The sequence below is a fragment of the Muscardinus avellanarius genome (genome assembly GCF_963383645.1).
Source record: "Muscardinus avellanarius genome assembly, chromosome: 12".
Lineage (NCBI taxonomy): Eukaryota > Metazoa > Chordata > Mammalia > Rodentia > Gliridae > Muscardinus > Muscardinus avellanarius.
This window is the reverse complement of record NC_137798.1, coordinates 71787776-71809101: the sequence shown is the minus strand read 5'-3', so window position 1 is coordinate 71809101 and position 21326 is coordinate 71787776. Positions and strand designations below refer to the sequence as shown.

General features: G+C 36.6%; 1 protein-coding gene and 1 pseudogene across 10 annotated transcripts in view; both read right to left on the bottom strand.

Moving 5' to 3' along the window:
* The window catches only part of GPHN (gephyrin), a gene marked incomplete at both ends in the record, with an annotated part of 546660 nt that overhangs the window by 85204 nt on the left and 440130 nt on the right, over positions 1–21326 (bottom strand). For all 9 annotated transcript variants that reach the window (XM_080706865.1, XM_080706872.1, XM_080706867.1 and 6 more), the window contains one exon: positions 8849–8941. In XM_080706865.1, coding sequence (XP_080562991.1) covers positions 8849–8941 — 93 coding nt within the window. The remainder of the gene's footprint in view (positions 1–8848; positions 8942–21326) is intronic.
* Positions 10156–10627, bottom strand: LOC308271216 (large ribosomal subunit protein eL21-like; annotated as a pseudogene). The gene has a single exon. The product of its transcript is annotated as a large ribosomal subunit protein eL21-like (transcript).

Below are 21326 nucleotides of genomic sequence, written 5' to 3'. Positions count from 1 at the left end.
CTGGGATTCCAGGCATGCACCACCACAACCTAACTTTTTGCTTAATTTTGAGACAGGATCTCCCTAAACTGTCTAGGCTGGCTTTGAACTCTTACTTCAGCCTCACAAGCTGAGCTTATAGGTATGTACCACTGTGCCCAGCTTGCTCTGATTAATTCTAATATAACTTAGATTATGTCATTATTCTATCACAGTGTGTAGATCACTGTTGATAGCTTCATATTTGTTGAAAGAATAAAGAAAAGAGTTTGGAATTTCCACAGTATTTAAGCAGGAAATTTGCAAACTGACTTATTACTATTATGTTTTGCAAGTTTTCTTACATGGTTTCATAAATGTGTACAATTGATCTTCTCACCTAGATTATGAGCCCTTGGAAGTAGACAGTCATTCTTCTATTTTTCTTTTAAAACTCTGCTCTTTCACCGGGGTTGGTGGCTCATGCATGTAATCCCAGAGCTTGGGAGTCTGAGACAGGAGGATCGCATAGGTTTGAAGCCAGCTTCAGCTACTGAGTGAGGTTCTCAGCAACTTAGTGAGACCCTGTTTCCAAATAAAGTATAAAATAGGTCTGGGAGTGCAGCCCAGAGATAGAAAAGCCCCTAGGTTCTACCCCCAGTACCACATACACACAAAAAACCCCAAAACTAAAACCCAAACTAAAACTCTGCCCTTCTTCCTTTTTCCTGTTTTTTTTTTCCCCATGCACACATGCTCAAAAGAGTTTTATCAGTGCCTGCACAAATGTTCTTTTTTTTTTTTTTTTTTTTTTTGCGGGTCTGGGGGTGGAACCCAGGGGCATTCAACCTCCGAGCTACACCTTCTGCCCTATTTTTTATTCTTTATTTTGACACCGGGTCTCACTGAGTTGCAAGGACCTCACTAAGTAGCTGAGGCTGTCCACAAACCGCGATCCTCAGGTCTCAGCCTCCCGAATGCTCGGATTACAAGCATGCGCCACCATGTCTGGCTTGCACAAATGTTCTAAATAAGCATCAGTGTACAAATGCCTTAAATAATGAGTGGATGAGTGTCACCTAGAGCAGTATAGAATCAAGCCTGATATAGAGTATCAGAGAAGTCAATATCTGAAAGAGCTCTTAAGTGATTCTAAGAAGCAAGGTCTTATGTTATCAGGAAAGTTGTACTGTCTGGGGAGAGGATACCTCCTCACTTGAATTATTTTCTCCACCTTACTCTGAACCTTTCCACCTGGTAAATTTGTCTCCATATTGTTGGCTAAGAAAGGCAAAACCAACCAACAATATAGCAAGTTCTCATTACCAACAGAGGAGTAATTTTTATTATTTTATTTTTATTATTTCCCTTATAAAGATATTTATAACAGGAGTAATTTTTATCATTTTCCTTATAAAAAGTGTTTCTGAACTTTAATATGCATCCAAATTATCTCAAGATCTTATAAAAATATAGATTTTTATTAATAAGGAAATGCTGACACTGCTGGACCTTGGACTACTCTTTCTGAGTAGAGCACTTGCAAGATCAGCTGAATGTAGAAAAAGTCAGATGGAAAGAACTTTAGGAAAAATAACCTAGTGAATCACAGAAGTTCCAATTTTACATACACAATAAGGCTCACTCTTTAAAAAAAATAGAAACAGAAAAACAATAACAAATCCATCTAACAATATTTATTTAAAAATATCTATTAAAGACTGGGTTAAAAAAAAAAGCCGGGCGTGGTGGCGCATGCTTGTAATTCCAGCATTCAGCAGGCAGAGACCCAGAGGATCATGGTTTGCAGCCTCAGCTACTCAGCAAGGCCCTTTTGCAATTCACTGAGACCCTATTTCAAAAATAAAAAAAGAGCAGGGCATGGTGGCCCAAGGTTATAATCCCCTTGCTTGGGAGGCAGAGACAGGATGATCTCGCTGGTTAGAAGCCAGCCTCTCTGGCTTAAGAGACCCTATTTCCAAATAAAAATATAAAATGGGTCTGGGAGTGTAGCCCGGAGTTAGAAGGGCTTCCAGGAACCCCAGTACCACCAACCAACCAACCAACCAAGTAAAAAAAGACTAAAAAATAGGGCTAGGGCTGTATCTCAGAGGCACAATGCCTCTAAGTTCCATCCCTGGTACCACAAAACAAACAACCAAAACCAAACAGGTAGAAATAAGCTGCCATTTCCCCAGATAAATTCTTTAAGCTAGAGTGAGAAGGGTGAAAGTGGAGGTGTGGTGACATGAACTTGGAACCATAACGCTGGGAAGAAAATGAATCCCATAGTTCACAGTGTACTCTTAGAAAAGATAGATGCATTCCAAGGATTTCTACAAAGTCTTTCCCCCCCTAACTTTGACATATTTGCTAATGAGTTTTCTTTTATGATTTTTAACTGTATTTTTAACTTGAAAGAAGTAATAAAAGCATCATAAACTAAACTCTAACAACACAGATTATGTAATTATTTCATAAAGCTTAATACTAGATCTTGAAGTGGCTCCTCTTTTTCTCTCTTTTAAAGTCCAGAAAATACTTTTACTTTTGTTTACCTGTTTAAGACTTTTATATCATTTGACATCAGGCTGATACCAGGATATAATGATTCATTTTGGCACTGTATAGAAAATGATCATCCCCACATCATTTGCCATAGAATCATCCCTATTTTCATTTTCTAGCCATAATTCATCTCTGTTTAAGCTTTATTTACTTATTTTTTTTTTTTTGTGGTACTGGGGATGGAAACCAGGGGCTTTCTGCCTTTGAGCGATACCCCCAGCCCTATTTTTTATTCTTTATTTTGAAACAGGGTCTCATTAAGTTGTGGAGGGCCTCACTAAATAGCGAACCTGCGATCCTCCTGTATCTGCCTCCCAAGTACTGGGGTTACAAGTGTGCACCAAAATACCAGGCTCATTTAAACCACTTGAAATACTGTATAGCTGTTAATTTATTTTCAATAATAAAGAATTCATTATTTCCATGTTAGGGCTGAATAAATTGAGGCCTATATATATATCGTATACCTTTTAGAGAACTTAATAAATATCTTTGTCAGAGGTATTAGCAATTTGTGTGCTCTTCTTATAAAACTAACACTGGATGATAAGCACAGGACAATAATATTTACATGTATGCTAAAATTCAGATTATAGAAAGGTTTGGGTAGGGAAGGCAGTATAAGGTGACAAGGCTAGAATAAGAGGATTAAAAATTAAAACAGCATTTATACTAAGTTAAATCAAGTAAATTGCAGTTTTAAATCTGCTGTCTTCTTATGGAAAGAAGGAAGCTGGGATTAGGATAGATAAGTGAGAAGACATTTGTATACTTTTTTATGGTAAAATGTTCATTTATGGTATTATTGGAAAAGGAGGTATTTATTTCCTTAAATACATTAATCTTTTTGGATTTAACTAATATTAGACATTCCAAATTATCTATCCATTCACATGAGTGATACTCCCTATTATCATGAAGCCCTCTTTCTCCTCCAAGGTACTCTAGAGTAGAAGGCAACAGGCTGTCAAATGAGTTCAATAACCACCTGTGGCTGAAGAGGATTCAAACAGAATAAAAACCCTGAAAAATGAATATCGTTGAAAAAATAAGAACCAACTCTAAATCACAATGGTTGTGGCTGTCTATATTGAATTTTAGGATACTCTAAAACACGGGATATTGGTTAAACCCATAATGTTAATAATTACCAGGCAGTAAGATAATGGGTAGTTTAAAAATGTTCTTTCTGTTTTTCTGATTAAAATATTTTAAATCAGAATGTTAAAAAGTAAAAACTAAAAAAAATTATTTGCATGGCAAAGATTTCTCTTGATATAGTCTTTTAAAAAATACATAGTTCTCATAGTAATTCCTGGTTTGTTAAAAATATTCCCTTTTTCTTTTCTTTTCTTTTCTTTTTGGTGGTACTGGGGTTCCTGGAAACCCTTCTACCTCCAGGCTACACTCCCAGACCTATTTTATACTTTTTTTTTTTTTTTTTTTTTTGGAAACAGGGTCTCTTGAGCCAGCACGGCTGGCTTCAAACCTGACCTGAGTGATCCTCCTGTCTCAGCCTCCCAAGCACGGGGATTATAAGTGTGGGCCACCATGCCCGACCAATATTCCCTTTTTCTAAATGACCCCAAAATAAGTTCAGCAGGGATAAATCTTTCAAACTGACTTTTTAAAGAAGGTTGTGATATTTTTATGTTTATTATCACCTAGGAAGAAATGATGAGACAAGGGTGTGAATATATTCAGAGGATTTTTAGTATGATTGGTATGAAGGGAGAAATAAAATTTCAAAAATATGAAAAAAATATTATGTTGTTTCTAATTATTGGCTTACTTTCTTTTTTTAAGCTTTTATTTATTATTTTCTCTCTCTCCTGAATATAGTTTTATTAGGTCTTCCTGCTATTTATATAAAAATCACTTGATTTTTGCCTTCTTTACATTCTTACTGTTTTTAAAAAACCTTTTCCACTTATTTTTTTATTATCTAGTCACTTTATTACTACCTTGACTTTTCAACCCACATACCTTAAGCAAGTGATCCTCCAACTGGTTTGGAGTTTTATCCCACATGTTTCTGAAGGATACTGGCTAATGCTTAGTGATCCAGAGCAAGTTAGCAAGCTCTTATCTAGAGGGTTAGCAATGCTCAGAATGCCTCTGGTAATTACTGGATGGCCTAAGGCAAAGGCAGAGGAGAAGAAAAAGGGAGAAGAAAGGGAGTGGGGAGAAGGGAACTGAGTAAAGGAAGACAGAGGTGGAGAGAAGGAGGTACACAAAGTAGAAAGTGGTAGAGAGCCACAACAATTGCCTCAAGAATATATATGTATATATGTTTTTTAAACCAAAACACTGCCTAACAGTGGCATTTTAACAATGAAGACACTAATGAATCCATTTACCTTCAAAGAAATGCAAATCCCCTTGCTTACTGATAGAATTTACCTTCCAGAACTATGGACAAAGATGATGAAGTATACACTGAAAAATTCAGCATGAGAATAAAACCACGCCTACTTGTGTATTGAGGACTTTTGCTCCTTTAATTCTAAAAGCCAGTCCTACTTTAAGATTTAATCAAATCCTCAATGGTGATTTTATGTATTATTTTTGTTATATGTTACGTATTTTAAAGAACTAGTAACATTTTTCAAGAAAGAATGTTAATCAGTAGTATGCAAGATAATCTCTTGGACTTTTAATACCATGAGATGTCATGAGGGCGATCTGGCTGCGACATGTGTCACCCCATTGATCACTAGGGTTAATTCGGCTGATCTGGCTGGCTAGGCGAGTGTCCCCTTCCTCTCTCACCGCTCCATGTGTGTCCCTCCCCAAGCTGTGCGCTCAGTCGAAGAGGACACCCTTCCCGGAATAGAGGAGGGCGGGCCTTTGGTCAAGGGTATAGGAGTAGCTGTGCTCCCCTGCTAGGACCTCTAAACAAGCTCTCATTTGAGAATTTTTTTGGTGAAATAATTAAAAATGCCACCACCCCAAACAAAAGAATAAATAAGACATTCAGTAGTAAATTTACATAAAAATGAATAGATTCTACAGTCTCAAAAAGATTCTTTTATAACTCATGTGGGTTAATTTTTCGGTAACAAGAAATCTAAGAATAAAAGTTTCTTTTTATTAAGTTGCTGCTACCTCAGTAGAAATCACAAAACAATATTCTCATTGCAAAAAATTCTGCATCATGTAATTTGTTTTGCATTTCCTTCTACTTTATAGCCCAAGAATGTAAAAACAGACTTGTCTCTACTATTTCATCTGCTGTAGCTGTTTGTTCTACTCTGCAAATAAGAATTCTTTGTCATTTTACAGTAGTCCTATAATCTTACAGCAAACCTTAAGATCAAAACAAAATTGACTATTTATTTATTTATTTGGTAGTGGGATGGAACCCAGGGGCATTCTACCTCTGAGCTACACCCCAGCCCTATTTTTTATTCTTTATTTTGAAACAGGGTCCCACTAAGTTGCGGAGGGCCTCACTAAGTAGTAGAGGCTGGCCGTGAACCGTGATCCTCCTATCTCTGCCTCCAAAATGTTGGGATTACAAGCATGCACCACCAAGCCCAGCTAAGACTATTATTATTATTAATTATTATTATTATTAATTATTTTGCAGTACAGGGGATGAAATCCAGGGGCATTCTACCTCTGAGCTACTCCCCAGCCCTATTTTTTATTCTTTATTTTGAAACAGTGTCCCGCTAGGTTGCGGAGGGCCTCACTAAGTAGCAGAGGCTGGCCGTGAACTGTGATCATCCGGTCTCAGCCTCCCAAATGCAGGGATTACAACGTGCACCAGCACACCCAGATCAAAATTGACTTTTTAGATAGAAAATATTAAACAAGAACCAATAAAAACAATAATAAGAATAAAATAATTTTCTTTCTGGATAATATTCATTCTCATAAACAAAATACAAGGAATCAATTTGGAAGAAAAATAAACCAGTAGGATTTGTTACTTGTTTTGGCTTTGCCAATTCTATAAATATTCTAACCCAGTGAAATCAAGATAAATAAGGCACATTCAAGATAGATTTCCTGAGAAAATATGCTAGTGGAAATTAAAACAAAATCAATCTACCCATCTATTTGTTTACACAGATTATGAGATTAATAATTCAGATGAATGTTATAGTAAAATGTGTTTATAATAATAATAACTGATGATATTTGTTACCATTAAACATTTAAAAACACAATTACTGAGGTTTTTTTTGTGTGTGTGTTCCGGGTACTTTACTAAGGCTTTCTATAATTTTAATTAATCCTCACAACAATTTGTTGGGGTAAGTATTGCTACAATTATTGATCAACATGTTACAGATGAGAAAACTAAGGCTCAAACATTTTAAGAGATTTGGTCAAAGTTATATGCATGAAACTAGTATTAGAACCCAGATCAGGCTGGGCGTGGTGGTGCACGCTTGTAATTTCCGCGCTTGGGAGGCAGAGACAGGAGGATCGCGCAGGTTTGAAGCCAGCCGAGTGCGCTGGCCTAGGAGACCCTGTTTCCAAATAAAAATGTAAAAATAGGTCTGGGAGTGTAGCCTGGAGGTAGAAGGGCTTCCAGGAACCCAGTACCCCCCCCCCAAAAAAAGGAACCCAGATCAGTTTGACTTATGCAAAGCCCATACATAGCCTTAACCATTTGCTATATAGAATGCTTTCCAAGAGAAAAAGATACTGCAAAGAGATGATAATGGAACATGAAGGAGATTAATGGATGTATCTAATTACAAGAAAAAATTACTTTCATGGCTAGATATGGTTAAAAGAACAAAAATCAAGTAAGTAGCCATTAAAAAGGATTTGGCTAATTAGGAGATAGACGTGTTTAGGAGATAGATGTGTTTAATCTCATTTAAATATTGCATGATGTATATATGTACTGAAGCATTATATAGAACCCTGATAACAAGTCTATGTTTCAGTTAAAAATAAATATAAAAAGATATTGGCCTTTTTTTTTTTTTGGTGGTACTGGGGGTGGAACCCAGAGGTTTCCTACCCCCGGGCTATACTCCTAGACCTTTTTTATATTTTATTTGGAAACAGGGTCTCACTAAGTTGCTGAGAGCCTCACTAAGTAGCTGAGGCTGGCTTCGAACCTGTGCGATCCTCCTGTCTCAGCCTCCTAAGCGCGGGGATTACAAGTGTGCGCCACCACACCCGGCTTGATATTGGCCTTTTAACAACTTGAGAAGCTGAGAAAATCATTTGACACTTCTTTGATATATACTCTGAATTCATAACCAACATTAGAATAATGTTATATTTTGAAAATTGCTGACAGTGTATTTTTAAGTGTTCTCATCATAAAAATAAGTATGTCAGATAATATACATGTTAATTAGCTCAACTAATTACCATTCTACAAGGCATACATATTTCAAAACATGTTGTACATGAAAAATCAAAATAAAACCACAATCCAATAACAGTTTCTAAGCAATGTAGTTGCATTTTTTTCCCTGAGATTTTAGACTGGAGTTTGAGCAGGCAAATGCTATTTTGTATTTGCTTTTAAGCTTTATGTACTCTCAGTCAACTCTAGAAGGGCATGGGCTGCCAATGTTATGTAGGGATCCAGAGCTTTAAAATATGGCACATTCCAGAGAGAATTAGAAGTTTTCCAAAGGTTTTTCATGAAGCCCTGTATAGATATTTGAGATGAAAGCAAAAACAACAGACTACCTCACTTAATTCCTATGTTGGGAATCTGCTAATTTTTGAGACCTTGTAGAATTTTTTCTTTGTGTGTACATATGTGTGTATGCCTGTGTGTGTGTGTGGGGCTGTTGAGAGCTGAATCTAGGAGCATTCACCTTTGAGCTACATCCCCAAACTTCATTTTTTTTATACAGCAGAAAGATTTCTTTTTTTTTTCTTTTTTGGTACTTGGGGGCTGAATTTAGGAGAATTCTACCTCTGAGCTACCCCTAACCCTTTTTATTTTGAAACAAAGTCACTAAGTTGCTGAGGTGGAGTTGATTCTCCTGTCTCAGCTTCCCAAGTACTGGGATTAAAGGTATATACCACAATGCCCAGAGTACTCTTATTAGCTCCTATTATATATGATTTGTTAAGCAAGAATTCTCTTGTAATCATAGTACTTTGACTAAAAAATTTCTATCAGTATCCTGTCAGAAAATATATAGGTATAGAGAATGTCTGTGAATTTGAATACTCTTGTGGAAAATGCATGTAACAGTAAGTGGGTTCCTGGGCTGAACCAAAAATTTGAAATGCAAAACCAACCAACCAACCAACCAACCAACCAACCAACCAACCAACCACAAAAAAATCAGTGTGAGTCTGATGATAAGAAAACCAAAACATTTACCTCGGACAGCATAACCATCTTTTACTGATGCTGGAAAGGGGGGTAGGTTGTCTTTTGCATATACATCTTGAGCAAGAACTCGCCCCATTCCATCTGAGAGAAAAGAAGAAAATACGAATATTGAGAGCAATGGGATAAGTGAGCAGCTATAAACAAAATGGGCAATAAGCTTGTCTGACACAGCTTGAAAATAGGCTCAGTCAAACTCCCTGATATCTGTGCCAAGGAGTTGGAAACAGAAAGAAAAGGTGCATCTTGGTGTCTAAAAGATTACTTTCAGTCAGTTTATAGCAATTATCTAAATATAGGTTGCTACTCAATCAATGTTGTTTTAATATGATGTCATTAATCCTTTAACACCTCAAATATGATTTTCTTTATTTTTTTGTTTCAAGGAAGGATAGATGTTCATTTAAAATTGAATAAACTGCATACAAATTGGTTAATTGAGAAGCCAGTCTACATTTCAGCTAAACCTATGGTTCCCTCTCAAAATTCATGTTGAAACTCAATCCTTACAAGAGGTAGGGTCTTTAGAGAAGGCTAGGAAGAGGGCATGAGCCCCACCTTAGTAAATACTGGCACCCTTTAGAGATGGGCTGAAGTAACTAGCTTATTCCTACCTAGTTTCCTCCCCATCCTCTATTTGGGCAGATAAGGAGGATACAGCAACAAAACAACTCTTAGAAGTGGGAACCAGGCCTCATCAGACACCAAACATGCTAGCATCTTGACCTTGGGCTTCCCACTCTCCAGAGCTGTGAAAGATGAGTTGTTATGTGCAAATTACTGAGTTCTATAATAGCGTGTTATAGGACAAAGATGAATGTTTTTACACATTTGTTTTCTGAGTCCTGCTCCCTTAATGGTTAAAGTAATTCAGATCTAGAAAGTAACTCTTTAAGAACAGGATGCTATTAAGTTGTAGGCTTCAGAGGCAAATTTTGGATACCTAGCTATTTATAATATAATTGAGTAATTGATTTTTCCTAAACTTATGCAACAGATTATTTTCCACTTATTTTTGTACATCTTTTCTCCATGGTGATTTAGAGACCATCTTCAAACTAGTATAATTATTTCACAAATAATATTTGGCCATTTTCTAACCTATTGAGTATACTTGATATATAATAAACTGATCAGCAATAAAAATACTAAATGTGAATAGTGAAGACATGACACAACCAACTGGGACATACTTAAAAATCTTACTTTAAATATTTCTTTAGGCAAGAAGACATCACGCTCCTACTTACTAACACCATTTTTTACAGTCCAGGGGTATTTCTTTATTTTTACACCTATTATGCCATGAATTCATGGGGAATAGGTTTCAGCAGCTCAGGCTCCTTTCCATTGGTCCTCACAAAGTGTGCTTCTCTGGGTGGAACAGGCTGGCACTTCAGCTGAACCCAGGTGCCTTCCTCTTGGCTTCTTCTGATTGTTTTCCTTCACCTGCTTCAGGAAGCTGTCTTGACTCTTAGAGTGCTTATTATGCTCGATACGCATGTTATTTCTCTTAGCAAGAATCTTGCCCCTGACTTGTTTGTTTACGACAATGCCAACAGCATGCTGGGTAACATAGACTCTTCCAGTTTTGCCATGGTAATATTTGTGAGGCATTCCTTTTTGAACAGTACCCATCTCCTTAATGTCTACAATATCACCCTTCTTGCAGATTCGCACATATGTGGCCAAAGGAACAACTCCATGGTTTTTAAAAGGCCTAGAGAACATGTATCAAGTTCCTCTTCTCTTCCCCTTTGTGTTTGTCATTTTGGTGAATTACTGGAAGATGGCAGCCAAAGGCTGATTTTCTTTAAAAGAAAAGCCACATCTTAAAATATTTTTTTTATATCTAGTGAGATGGATGGTGGTGATAAGTGAAAACATATCCATATAAAAACTTGTATATAAGGGTTTATAGCAGCATTATTCATAATAGCCGAAAGACAGAAACAACCCAATGTTCAACAACTTTGAAACAAATTGAGGCATATCCATACAATGAAATACTAAATAGCCTTCAGAAGGAATGAGTTATTACTGAAATCACAAAACATTGCTCAAAGAAACTTAAGAAAATATAAATAAATAAAAAAACATTTATGCTCATGGACTGGAAGGCTTCATATTGTTAATATCCACACTACCCAAAACAATCTGTCTATTCAACGCAGTCCTTATCAAAAGCCCAATGGCATTTTTTCTTTACAAAATTAGAAAAATTGATCCTAAAATTCATATGGAATTTCATATTTCATGGATATCTGGATAGCTAAGACAATTTTAAAAAAGAATAAAATTGGAGGACTTATATTTCCTTATTTCAAAACATATTGCAAGGTGACAGTAACTTTTCCCTTGGATATGATGACTGCTTTAAGTTTAACATTTGATAGAAAAACAATGAATAGCTGAAGCGGTGGCGAGCAAAGGACATACTAAAAGATACTATTTCAGGAAAATAGCAAAAATTTTTTTCCCTAGTTACCCCATTTATAACAAGCAAAAAACCCCAGTTTCTCCAGTATGTAATTAGTATAACTAATATATTTGCTCAGGAACATTTGGTGGTGGAATTTGCAGCCCTTCACAGACTGCACTGAGCATTTTGCTGAAGGCTTATTTGCTCTGTGCCAATAAGGTATGGCCTGCTTTCAGTCTGAGGAGATGTCTATTCAGTTCTTCCTGCCACACAATATAGTCCCTAAGTTTTATAAAATGATGTCTTCAATTTGATGAGAAAAAAGATCATACAATAAATATGCATATTTCTAGTTTGTGTAGAATATCAGAAACCTTAAAAGTAGGGCTATGTATTACTAGGGACCCTGGGCCACATATACAACGAAGTGAGCTCAAGAGACAGATGAGAAGGACGTTATAGAAAAGATCAGCAGATAGGCTGCTTGTGTAGTAGGCTCATTCACTGTGCAAGAAGACAGGGGCAGAGTGGCGCAGCAAAAAAAGGGATAGTTTCTTTTAGGTTGTAAACAGGACACACGTAAAAGCTTCCCACATGATAACAGTGATTAACAAGTTCCCTACTAGCCCGACTGCTAGTGTTTTTGTTTATTAATTAATTAATTAATTTATTTTTGAGGTACTGGGGATTGAACCCAGGGACAGCCTACCTCCAAGCAATACCCTTAGCCCTATTTTTTATTCTTTATTTTGAAACAGGGTTTCACTAAGTTGGGAAAGCCTCACAAAATGAGTCTGCGAACCCATGATCCTCCTGTCTCAGTCTCCCAGTTACTGAGATTACAAATGTATGCCACGATGCCCACGCTTGGGAGGCAGAGACAGGAGGATCGCCCAGGTTCGAAGCCAGCCTCGCTGGCTTAAGAGACCCTGTTTTCCAAATTAAAAATATATAAAAATAGGTCTGGGAGTGTAACCTGGAGGTAGAAGGGTTCCATTCCCAGTACCATTAAAAAAAAAAAAGTATTTTCAGCTGAGTGTGGTGCCACATGCTTGGCATCCCAGTACTTTGAAGGCTAAGATAGGAGGATTGCAAGTTTGAGGCCAGCCTCAGCTACTTTGTGAGGCCCTCTGCAACTTAGTGAGATTCTGTTTCAAAATAAAAAATAAAAGTAGGACTAGGGTGTACTTCAGAGAAAGAATGCCCCTTGGTTAAATCCCAGTACCGCCCCCCCCACACGTATTTTTAAAGTGCCCTTACAGATTCAAATGTCTGACAATGTCTGACTTACACATGAGGCATATCAAGATGGGTTCTGAAGTGAATAGTGAGTGTTGAACTCAAGTGTATTCTCTGAGGTTAAAAATTAAATATTTTAGTTTGGCTGGATATGTATTCTGGTTGAGATAATACTGTTTTCTTGCTAAGTGAAGATGTTAGGAAAACTGAGTGGCTTTTCTTTTATTCTTATTAAAATTTTTCATTTTGGTGCTGGAGACTGTACCCAGAATCATTCTTTCTCTGAGCTAAACTCCAGCCCTTTTCGATTTTTGTTTTTGAAAGAGGGCCCTGCTAAGTTACAGAGAATGTTTCTCTAAGTTACTGAGGCTGTACTTAAACCTGTGATCCTCCTGTCTCAGTCTCCCAAGTCCTAGGATTACTGACATGTGCCACCACTCCTGGCTCTGAGTGGCTTTTAAGTATAAGACTTTTTTTGAAAAAGCTCCTAATTTCTCAGTCACATATCAAAATGATTCCACATTTGTAAAGTTTCCTGTGTAGTTAGCTCTAAGAAGGCTTTAGAGAAAATCAAGGTAAGCTATAACTTCTTTGATTCATAAAACTGATTCCTTGTCCTTTCTTTGGCTAACCACGTTACTCTCACTTCTATGAATCACGACTACAGAAGGAGTATGGTACACACCAGTGCTAAAAGTCTATCTAAGATTTCCTACTATAAAATATGGATATAAGACCATCTGCTATTAAAGTTCATTGCTGTCACTGTTAAAGCATTGATAGTGCAGTCTTTAAAAATCATCATTTGAGAGCTTTTCTATGCAATAAATATGTGGAGAGACTACAGAAAGATCTTTTTCACTTAACAACTATTCATTATGCTCACCGAAATAGTTAAAAAAAGCAATCCTGGCATATGTTCTTATCTAGCCAAATGACCATTGGTAGAAACAATATCAACTACATTCAAGGATTAAAAGATCTAAGAAAGTTGAAACCTATACATATCTGAGTCTCTACATCATTAAAAAGACTTTAAGTGAATATAACAAACTTTTAAAAAAGCTCAGTTGTGCTTAGTGGCTCATGCTTGTAATCCCAGTACTTGTGAGGCTGAGACAGTAGAATCTCAGGTTAGTGGCCAGCCTCAGCTACTTAGTGAGGCCCTCCGCAACTTAGTGAGACTCTGTTTCAAAATAAAGAATAAAAAATAGGACTGGGGGTGTAGTTCAGAGGTAGAATGCCCCTGGGGTCAATCCCCAGTGCCCCCAAATACACACACAAAAAAAGTGAAAGAAAGCTCAGTGATTATGTATCAGACACTAAATCATTTAAACTGGTGAGCATTCTCAAGTATATTCTAATACAATTGGTGCAAACAAAATCTCAAAATGTTCATTTTCTGGTTTAAACAATTTTAAAAACATTTGTGGTAACGGGATTAAACCCAGGGGTATTTTATCACTAAGTGACATTCCCAGACCCTTTTACTTTTTATTTTGAAACAGGGTCTCAGTAAGTTGCCAAGGCTGGTATCAAACTTGAAATCTTTCTATTTCACCCTCCAAAGCACTGAGATTACAGGTGTGTGCCACTGTGCCTGGCTAAGATAAACAAGTTAAATCCATCTTTACTGGTAACCTTTCATTCAATGTCCTATAAATTGTCACATGCTCCACAGGGAGAAAATATTTTTAGTTTAATTTCTGTGATTTTGAACCACATAGTTCAGTATTAAAAAAATAATTTCTAGCTTTTCAGCACTAATTGTTCTTATGTTGGGATATTATTGTGAATATTAGGAAAAAGAGAATGAAAGGGAGAAAGAGAGAGAGGGAGGGAGGGAGGCTGACTTATCTTGGAATCTTCACTATTGCAAGAACAGGAGATTTGGGGGAGAATGGAGTGATGTGTGCATGTATGCCTCTACCATCTTGTACCCATTTAGATGTATGACTACATTGCATCAGTAAAAATAGTAGAACTTCCGGGAAGATGGCAACTGAGAAAAGCAGCGTTTACTAGTCCTGCTAACACTCAATCTCTATTGCCACAAATTCAGTGCCTTGCATAGCCAGAAAACACTATCAGCAGAGAAATAAAAAATGTAAACACAAGGGACAGAGGAAAAGAAGACCAGAACAACAGCCAGAGACCAGAAAAGAAACCAACCAGCATTGCAGAGCTGTACCAGCGCCATCATGCCTCACATCACCAGGCTCCAGAGAGGAAAGGTAAACAAGGAGCTGAAGTGAGAAGCTGCAGATCAGTCGGGTGTAATTCAGCAATTCTTTCAGCACAAAGAACATCTAAATCTCCCAGTGGTCAAGCTCATAACGCCTTCCAGGGACTCAGAACAGAGCTCAAAACCAGAAAAGAAATACGCCAGCCTCACAGCCGAGGGTGTGGCAGCAGTGCCATATTGCCAGCAGTGGCAGCGAGTTCACCACGCCCGCGACAGATCCAGATCAGCGTGCACAATAACCATAAGTGAAATTGCAGTTCCTATAGGAGAAATTCCAGCACTGCACCTCCAGGGACTTGCGCAGCTTTGATAATCTCCCCGAGTCTGAGATTTTGCAGTCCAACCCAGTGAAGGAGTAGTGGTGGCAAAGATACCACATCCTAGTCACAGCTCCCCATGGGAAAACACCCAACAGGGCACCCCCACGGTCTTGCGCAGCCTCGATTAACTTACTGGGTCTGAGACTTTATGATACGACCCAGTAAAGGAGTAGTGGTGGCTGAGATTGCCACAAACTCGAGATCCAGAGCACCCTAAGTGAAGTTGTGGTGACTTGGGGAAGAACCCAGAAAAGGCACAAACTTCTGAAATCATGGGAATGAGGAAAAACAATAGAGCAATGAACACCCACAACCCCATAATATCAGAACCTGATAACAGAGAAAATCAGAGATCTCCAGAAGATCAAATCAGGAATATAACTGTAAAAATAATACAGGACTTCTGAAAAGAATTTAGAGAGAGTCTAAAAAACATAAAGGATTCAATCATTGAGGTAAAGGCCCCAATTCAAAGTACAAAAAATTGATTAGACCACATGGAGAATAGAATCTTGCTCCTAGAAGATGATCACTCCAAAAACGAATGCATAATTTATAACTTAGAAAAAAAAATCAGACAGCAGGAATCTGACATTGAAGAAATATGGGCCCATTTTAAGAGAGCTAACCTAAGGATAATCGGAATAGAGGAGGGAAAAGAAGGTGAAACCAAAGGAATCAATAATCTCTTCAAAGAAATAATAGCAGAAAATTTTCCAAACATAGAGCAAGAGGTTGATACACAGGTCCAGGAAACTTACAGAACTCCCTTTAGACAGGATCAGAGAAAAGGTTTCCCACGTCACATAATTGTCAAAATGACCAATGTGGAAGCCAAGCAGAGAATCTTAATGGCAACAAAAACAAAAGGCCAAGTGACATTCAGAGGCAAACCAATTAGAATCACTCCAGACTTTTCAAACCAAGTCATGAAAGCCAGAAGGGCTCGGAGTAACATATTCCAAACTCTGAAAGAAAACAACTTCCAGCCAAAACTTTCCACCCAGCAAAACTATCTATCAAATTAGATGGGGAAATAAGAAGCTTCCATGACAAACAGAAACTGAAGAAATTTATGTCTTCAAAACCAGTGCTAGAGGAAATACTCAAAGAGATTAACTACAAAGAAGAAATAGGTAACACACACCAGAACCAGAGAAACAAGATTTTCCATCCAGCAGACAACTAAGCAAAGAAGAATAAATAGTGTTTCAAATAGAAATAAAATTGTAACATGTTAGGAATTAAAAGTTATCTCTCAATAATCACACTGAATGTAAATGGCCTCAATTCTCCAATAAAAAAACATAAAATGGCAAAATGGATTAAAAACCAGAATCCATCCATCTGCTGCTTACAAGAAACACACTTTACAAGTAAAGATAGTAACAAACTTAAGGTAAAGGGCTGGAGCAAGGTAATTCATGTTAAGTAGCCATCCTAACAAATGTGAAGTAGTATTTCACTACAGTTTTTATTTGTATTCTTAATTATTAGTTATATTATGATAATGATGAGGGATATTCATGTGTTTACTGGTCATATAAAAAGCTTTGGAGATTCATTATCTATTTTAGTCTTTTACCTATTCCTAAATTGTATTGTTTGCTTTTATTGTTGCTAATTTTTAGGATTTCATTTAGGAATATTAATATATCTTCAGATATAGCATTTGGAAATATTTTATCCCATTCTATCAGTAACTTTTAATTCTGTTTACATTGTCTTTGGATGTACAATATTTTTCTATTTTTTATGAAGTTTGTTTATTCTTTTGTTGCCTGTGCCTTTGAAATCACATCCAAGAAATCACTGCCAATTTCAATATTGTGAAGTTTTATGACCAGGTTTTCTTCTAAAATTTATAGTCTTAAAATTTACATTTAGGTCTTTTATCTATTTTGAGTTAATATTTGTATATGTTGTTAGGTAAGGGCCCAATTTTATTCTTTTTCATGTAGTTATTATTTTTCAACAATATTTAGTGAAAAGATTATTATTTCCTTCACCAAATGTTCTTGGAAACCTTGTCAAAAATAACTTGACCATATATGGAAGAAAAACAAACAAACAAATCAAAGTTAATCAGGAAACCAAGCATGGGAAGGAGAGAGGGGGAGGGAAGGGTTAGGGATTGGGTAGGGATTGGGTCGGTGATGTGTGCGTGTATATCTCCACAAGTTTTTTATCCCAATAAGATGTATGACTACAATGCACCAATAAAAATTTATTTGACAACAACAACAACAACAACAACAACAAAGATGTAGGAGATTTTGGTGCTGTTACTTTGTAAATAATTTCTATTCTTTTACATTTTTATTGCAATAATTTTTGTCCACTGTCTACGTTCTGAACTTTAATACTATTAGTACAGATTATGGCACTTAAAAATAAACACTGAATAAGCAGATTGCTAAGTAAACTATATTAAATAAAATATGTATGTTGATAATGTGAAATCCTAATAAGGTACCCAAAAATAAAGAAATTAAGAATCATATTTAAACACTGTATCTTGTTTTAAACAGATACATTCAATTAAAGCATATATGTGACTTTAAATGCTGTGTAACTTTAAAATGGCACTGAAAAACTAATTCTCCCTTACTTTTTTGATTAAATATGAGTTATATCTATCAAAATTAATGTAGACATATTTATAATATGCTTTATTTTTAAAAAAGAGGATACATAATATACACAAAAGTATGTAATGGTATACATATTACATATGGTTGTGACATAGGGTAATTAGACCCAAGATATAAGCTTTATTTCTATGTGAACAACTTAATTTTACTTAATTATGTAACTATAAAAAATAACATCTCTGCACAAAGGGATTAATGACTACATTGACCAACGCACACATGTAGCAAGAGAAAAAAGTATGTAAAAATATATACAGACAGCTGATTGATAATATAATTTTTTGGATATGAAGAACATCACAATTGTAAGTGTGATTATACATACGCACATGCATATAAGTCACATACAGCCAGGCGTGATGGCGGATGCTTGTAATCCCCGCGCTTGGGAGGCTGAGACAGGAGGATCATGCAGGTTCGAAGCCAGCCTTGCTGGCTTAAGAGACCCTGTTTCCACATAAAAATATAAAAATAGGTCTGGGAGTGTACCCCAGAGGTAGAAGGGTTTCCAGGAACCCCAGTACCACCCCCCCCCAAAATTCACGTACATATACACTCCTATCTGCAATTTTTCTTTCCACTGTTTCAGTTCCTGCAGTCAGCTGTGGGCTAAAAATATTAAGGAAAAAAAATCTAGAATAAACATTTCAGAAATTTAAAATTACACACAGTTCTGAGTAGCAAGAAGAATTCCTGTGTGGTCCCACTCTGTTTCATATGGGACACGTCTCTTCTCTGTTTTCAGTGTATTCGTAGGTAATGCATTACCTGCTCACTAGTCACTTAGCAGGTATCTTGTTGATCAGGTTGACTGTCAAGATAGTGTAGTGATTATATTTAAGTAAAACCTGTTTTGCCTGATAATTTTCCCAAAGCACAAAAGCAGTAAGGCAAAGGAAGCACAAGGGTATGAAATATGAGAGACCAATTACCTTTAGCAGTATGTAGCAATACTCAAGGGCCTATATAAAAACACATAGTATAGGGTTTATTACCATCAGCAATTTTAGGCTTCAGTTACTGGAGGTCTTGGGACATATCCCTCAAAAATAAGGGGAGCTAATGTATAAAGACATTCAATATAGTGTTCATATTTGAATAATATAGAGATGTATCAAGGTAATGATGTATTAAGATGCAGAAATAGAAAATATAATGAAATATACATATTTTAGAAATGTGATGAGGTTTATGAACTAAACAGATAGAATACCTGAAGGGAGCCAAGTGTAATGGTGCATGCTTGCAATTTCAGTACTCAGGAGGCTGAGCGAGGAGGATCAGAGATTTGAAGGCAGCCTTGGCAACTTAGCAAGGCCCTCTGCAACTTAGTGAGGCCCTGTTTCAAAATATAAAATAAAAATAGAGTTAGGATATAACTTGGAGGTAGAATGCTTCTGGATTCCATCCCCAGTACCAAAAAAAAAAATAACTGAAGGAAATTATTAATGAGTTCAAGTGGGCATATTTATGAAAAAATAAAAAACTGATAGTAAATGCCAGTACAGACCAATATATCCAGGAAATATTTGTAAGTAGACAGGGTCACTGAAATGATGATCTTACTAGACTGAAAGTAGAGACTGGAGACAATAGTTTGGATAATAAAAATATATTCTTTTACTTGAAAGATTAGAATAACTATCCCAATTCTTTGCTTCAATTTTATAAAGCTCAACTAGAGACAAGAAAAACTTGTTTAATATTCTAATGAGACAGAGAGCACATGCCTGAATGATCTGGGTGGGTGGAATGTAAATTTGACTACATCAAATACATACAGTATCCAGAGACTATTAATGTAAATTAACAAATAAAATTGAGCCAAAGATTTCTAGCTTTGACTCCCTAATTAACAAGTCCTTATTGTAGAGCTCTGACCTTAGAATCCCCATGTGAGGAAAATGGAAGGGAATAAATTACCTAATCCCATATAAATATATCAGCTTAGTGAAAGCTAGATTGTTCATTACCATATATCCTTTACAGTGTCTCACGATAGGCTTAGAGTGAGTGGACATTGTTTTAATTTTACACAGGAGAGAGAGAGGATGTGGAAAGGTTAGATAATTTGTCAAGGTTGCTTAGCTAGTAAAAGGTAGAGTAAGGTCGGGCTTGTCTGCTGCAAAGCCCTTCCAGTATACCTCGTTTCCCTCTTTCCCACTCTCTGATAGCCCTTGAGCAATCATGAGGAGGTGATGAATGCCTAGCATGCCTTGGGCATCGCCTTGGTGAGGATTTCCTGTTTGAAAAGTGTCCATCTTCAGGCAGCTAACTATCTATAAGTCAGAGGCAGCAATATGTGCGGTGGCTAGTATTTTAAAAGAAATGCTCCACTGATTCAAAATGAATGTCAACATCAAAGCTTAAAGGTTCCTTGGCAAGAACAGCTAAACCTTTTTGTGGAAAATCAAAGAACTCAGGTCAGAGATACTATAAAAATATATATATATGTATGTGTGTGCATACATATACATTACATGATGACATACTGAACATGAGTTGAATCCCCAGTATGTGTGTGTGTGTGTGTGTGTGTGTATCTAGTATATATGCACGCGCGTGCGCGCGCGCGCACACACACACACACACACACACACACACCCAGTATATATGTATATATAAATACTCAGTATGTACTCAGGGGCATTCTACCTCTGAGCTACACCCCAGCTCTATTTTATATTTTATTTTGAAATAGGGTTTCACTAAGTGCTTATGTAATCTTAAACAAGAAAGCTTAGCACTTGTAGTGTAAAGATAATGTTAACAAGACAGCATACTCCTTTCTAGCAAAAGCTCACAGTTTTTCACTGTTAACTGTAAAAGGGAATTTCAGGTAATGATGCCAGAGTATTTTAACTTGCCTTACAGAAACTGGTATCATACCAAGTATGAAGTTGTAATTTATTCATGTTATGCATTTTGCCAGTAAAAAAGATGAATCATAAAGGGTAGTCTTACAAATATTATCATCTATTTTTTATGCAAGGTGTGCCCTTTCCAAGAAACCAAAGAAAGCTATTTTTTTAATCAATAGAGGACTTGCTCCTTAAAAGTCTTGCTTGTAAATAGGAGCTAAACATAATTGATATGCTAAAGGAAAGAGCAAAGACAAAAAAAATCTATCCATAGCTACAATGGACTAAAAACCAATCAACCAAACAGAAAACAGATTGCATACATGTGTATACACACCTAGGCACTTGCTTTAAAAGAATAATTTTCAGATTGATTTGTGATGCAGTGTACTATGTTTAAGTGGATATCAGAATGGGAGTTAAGAATTCTGAGTTCTAGTTGTTTCAGTCATAACCAATTTCTTCCCTTTAAAAACATTATCATACTCCAGGTGTGGTGATGCATGCTTGTAATCCCAGTACTTGGGAGGCTGAAACAGGATTGTGCAGGTTTGAAGCCAGTCTCAACTACTTAGTGAGGTTCTCAGCAACCTAGTGAGACCCTGTTTCTAAATAAAATATAAAATAGGTCTGGGAGTATAGCCTGGAGGTAGAAAGCCCCTGGGTTCCATCCCAAAGTAACTCTGTGGTTCTGGGTGGGTGGGCGGGTGTATGTATGTGTGTATAGC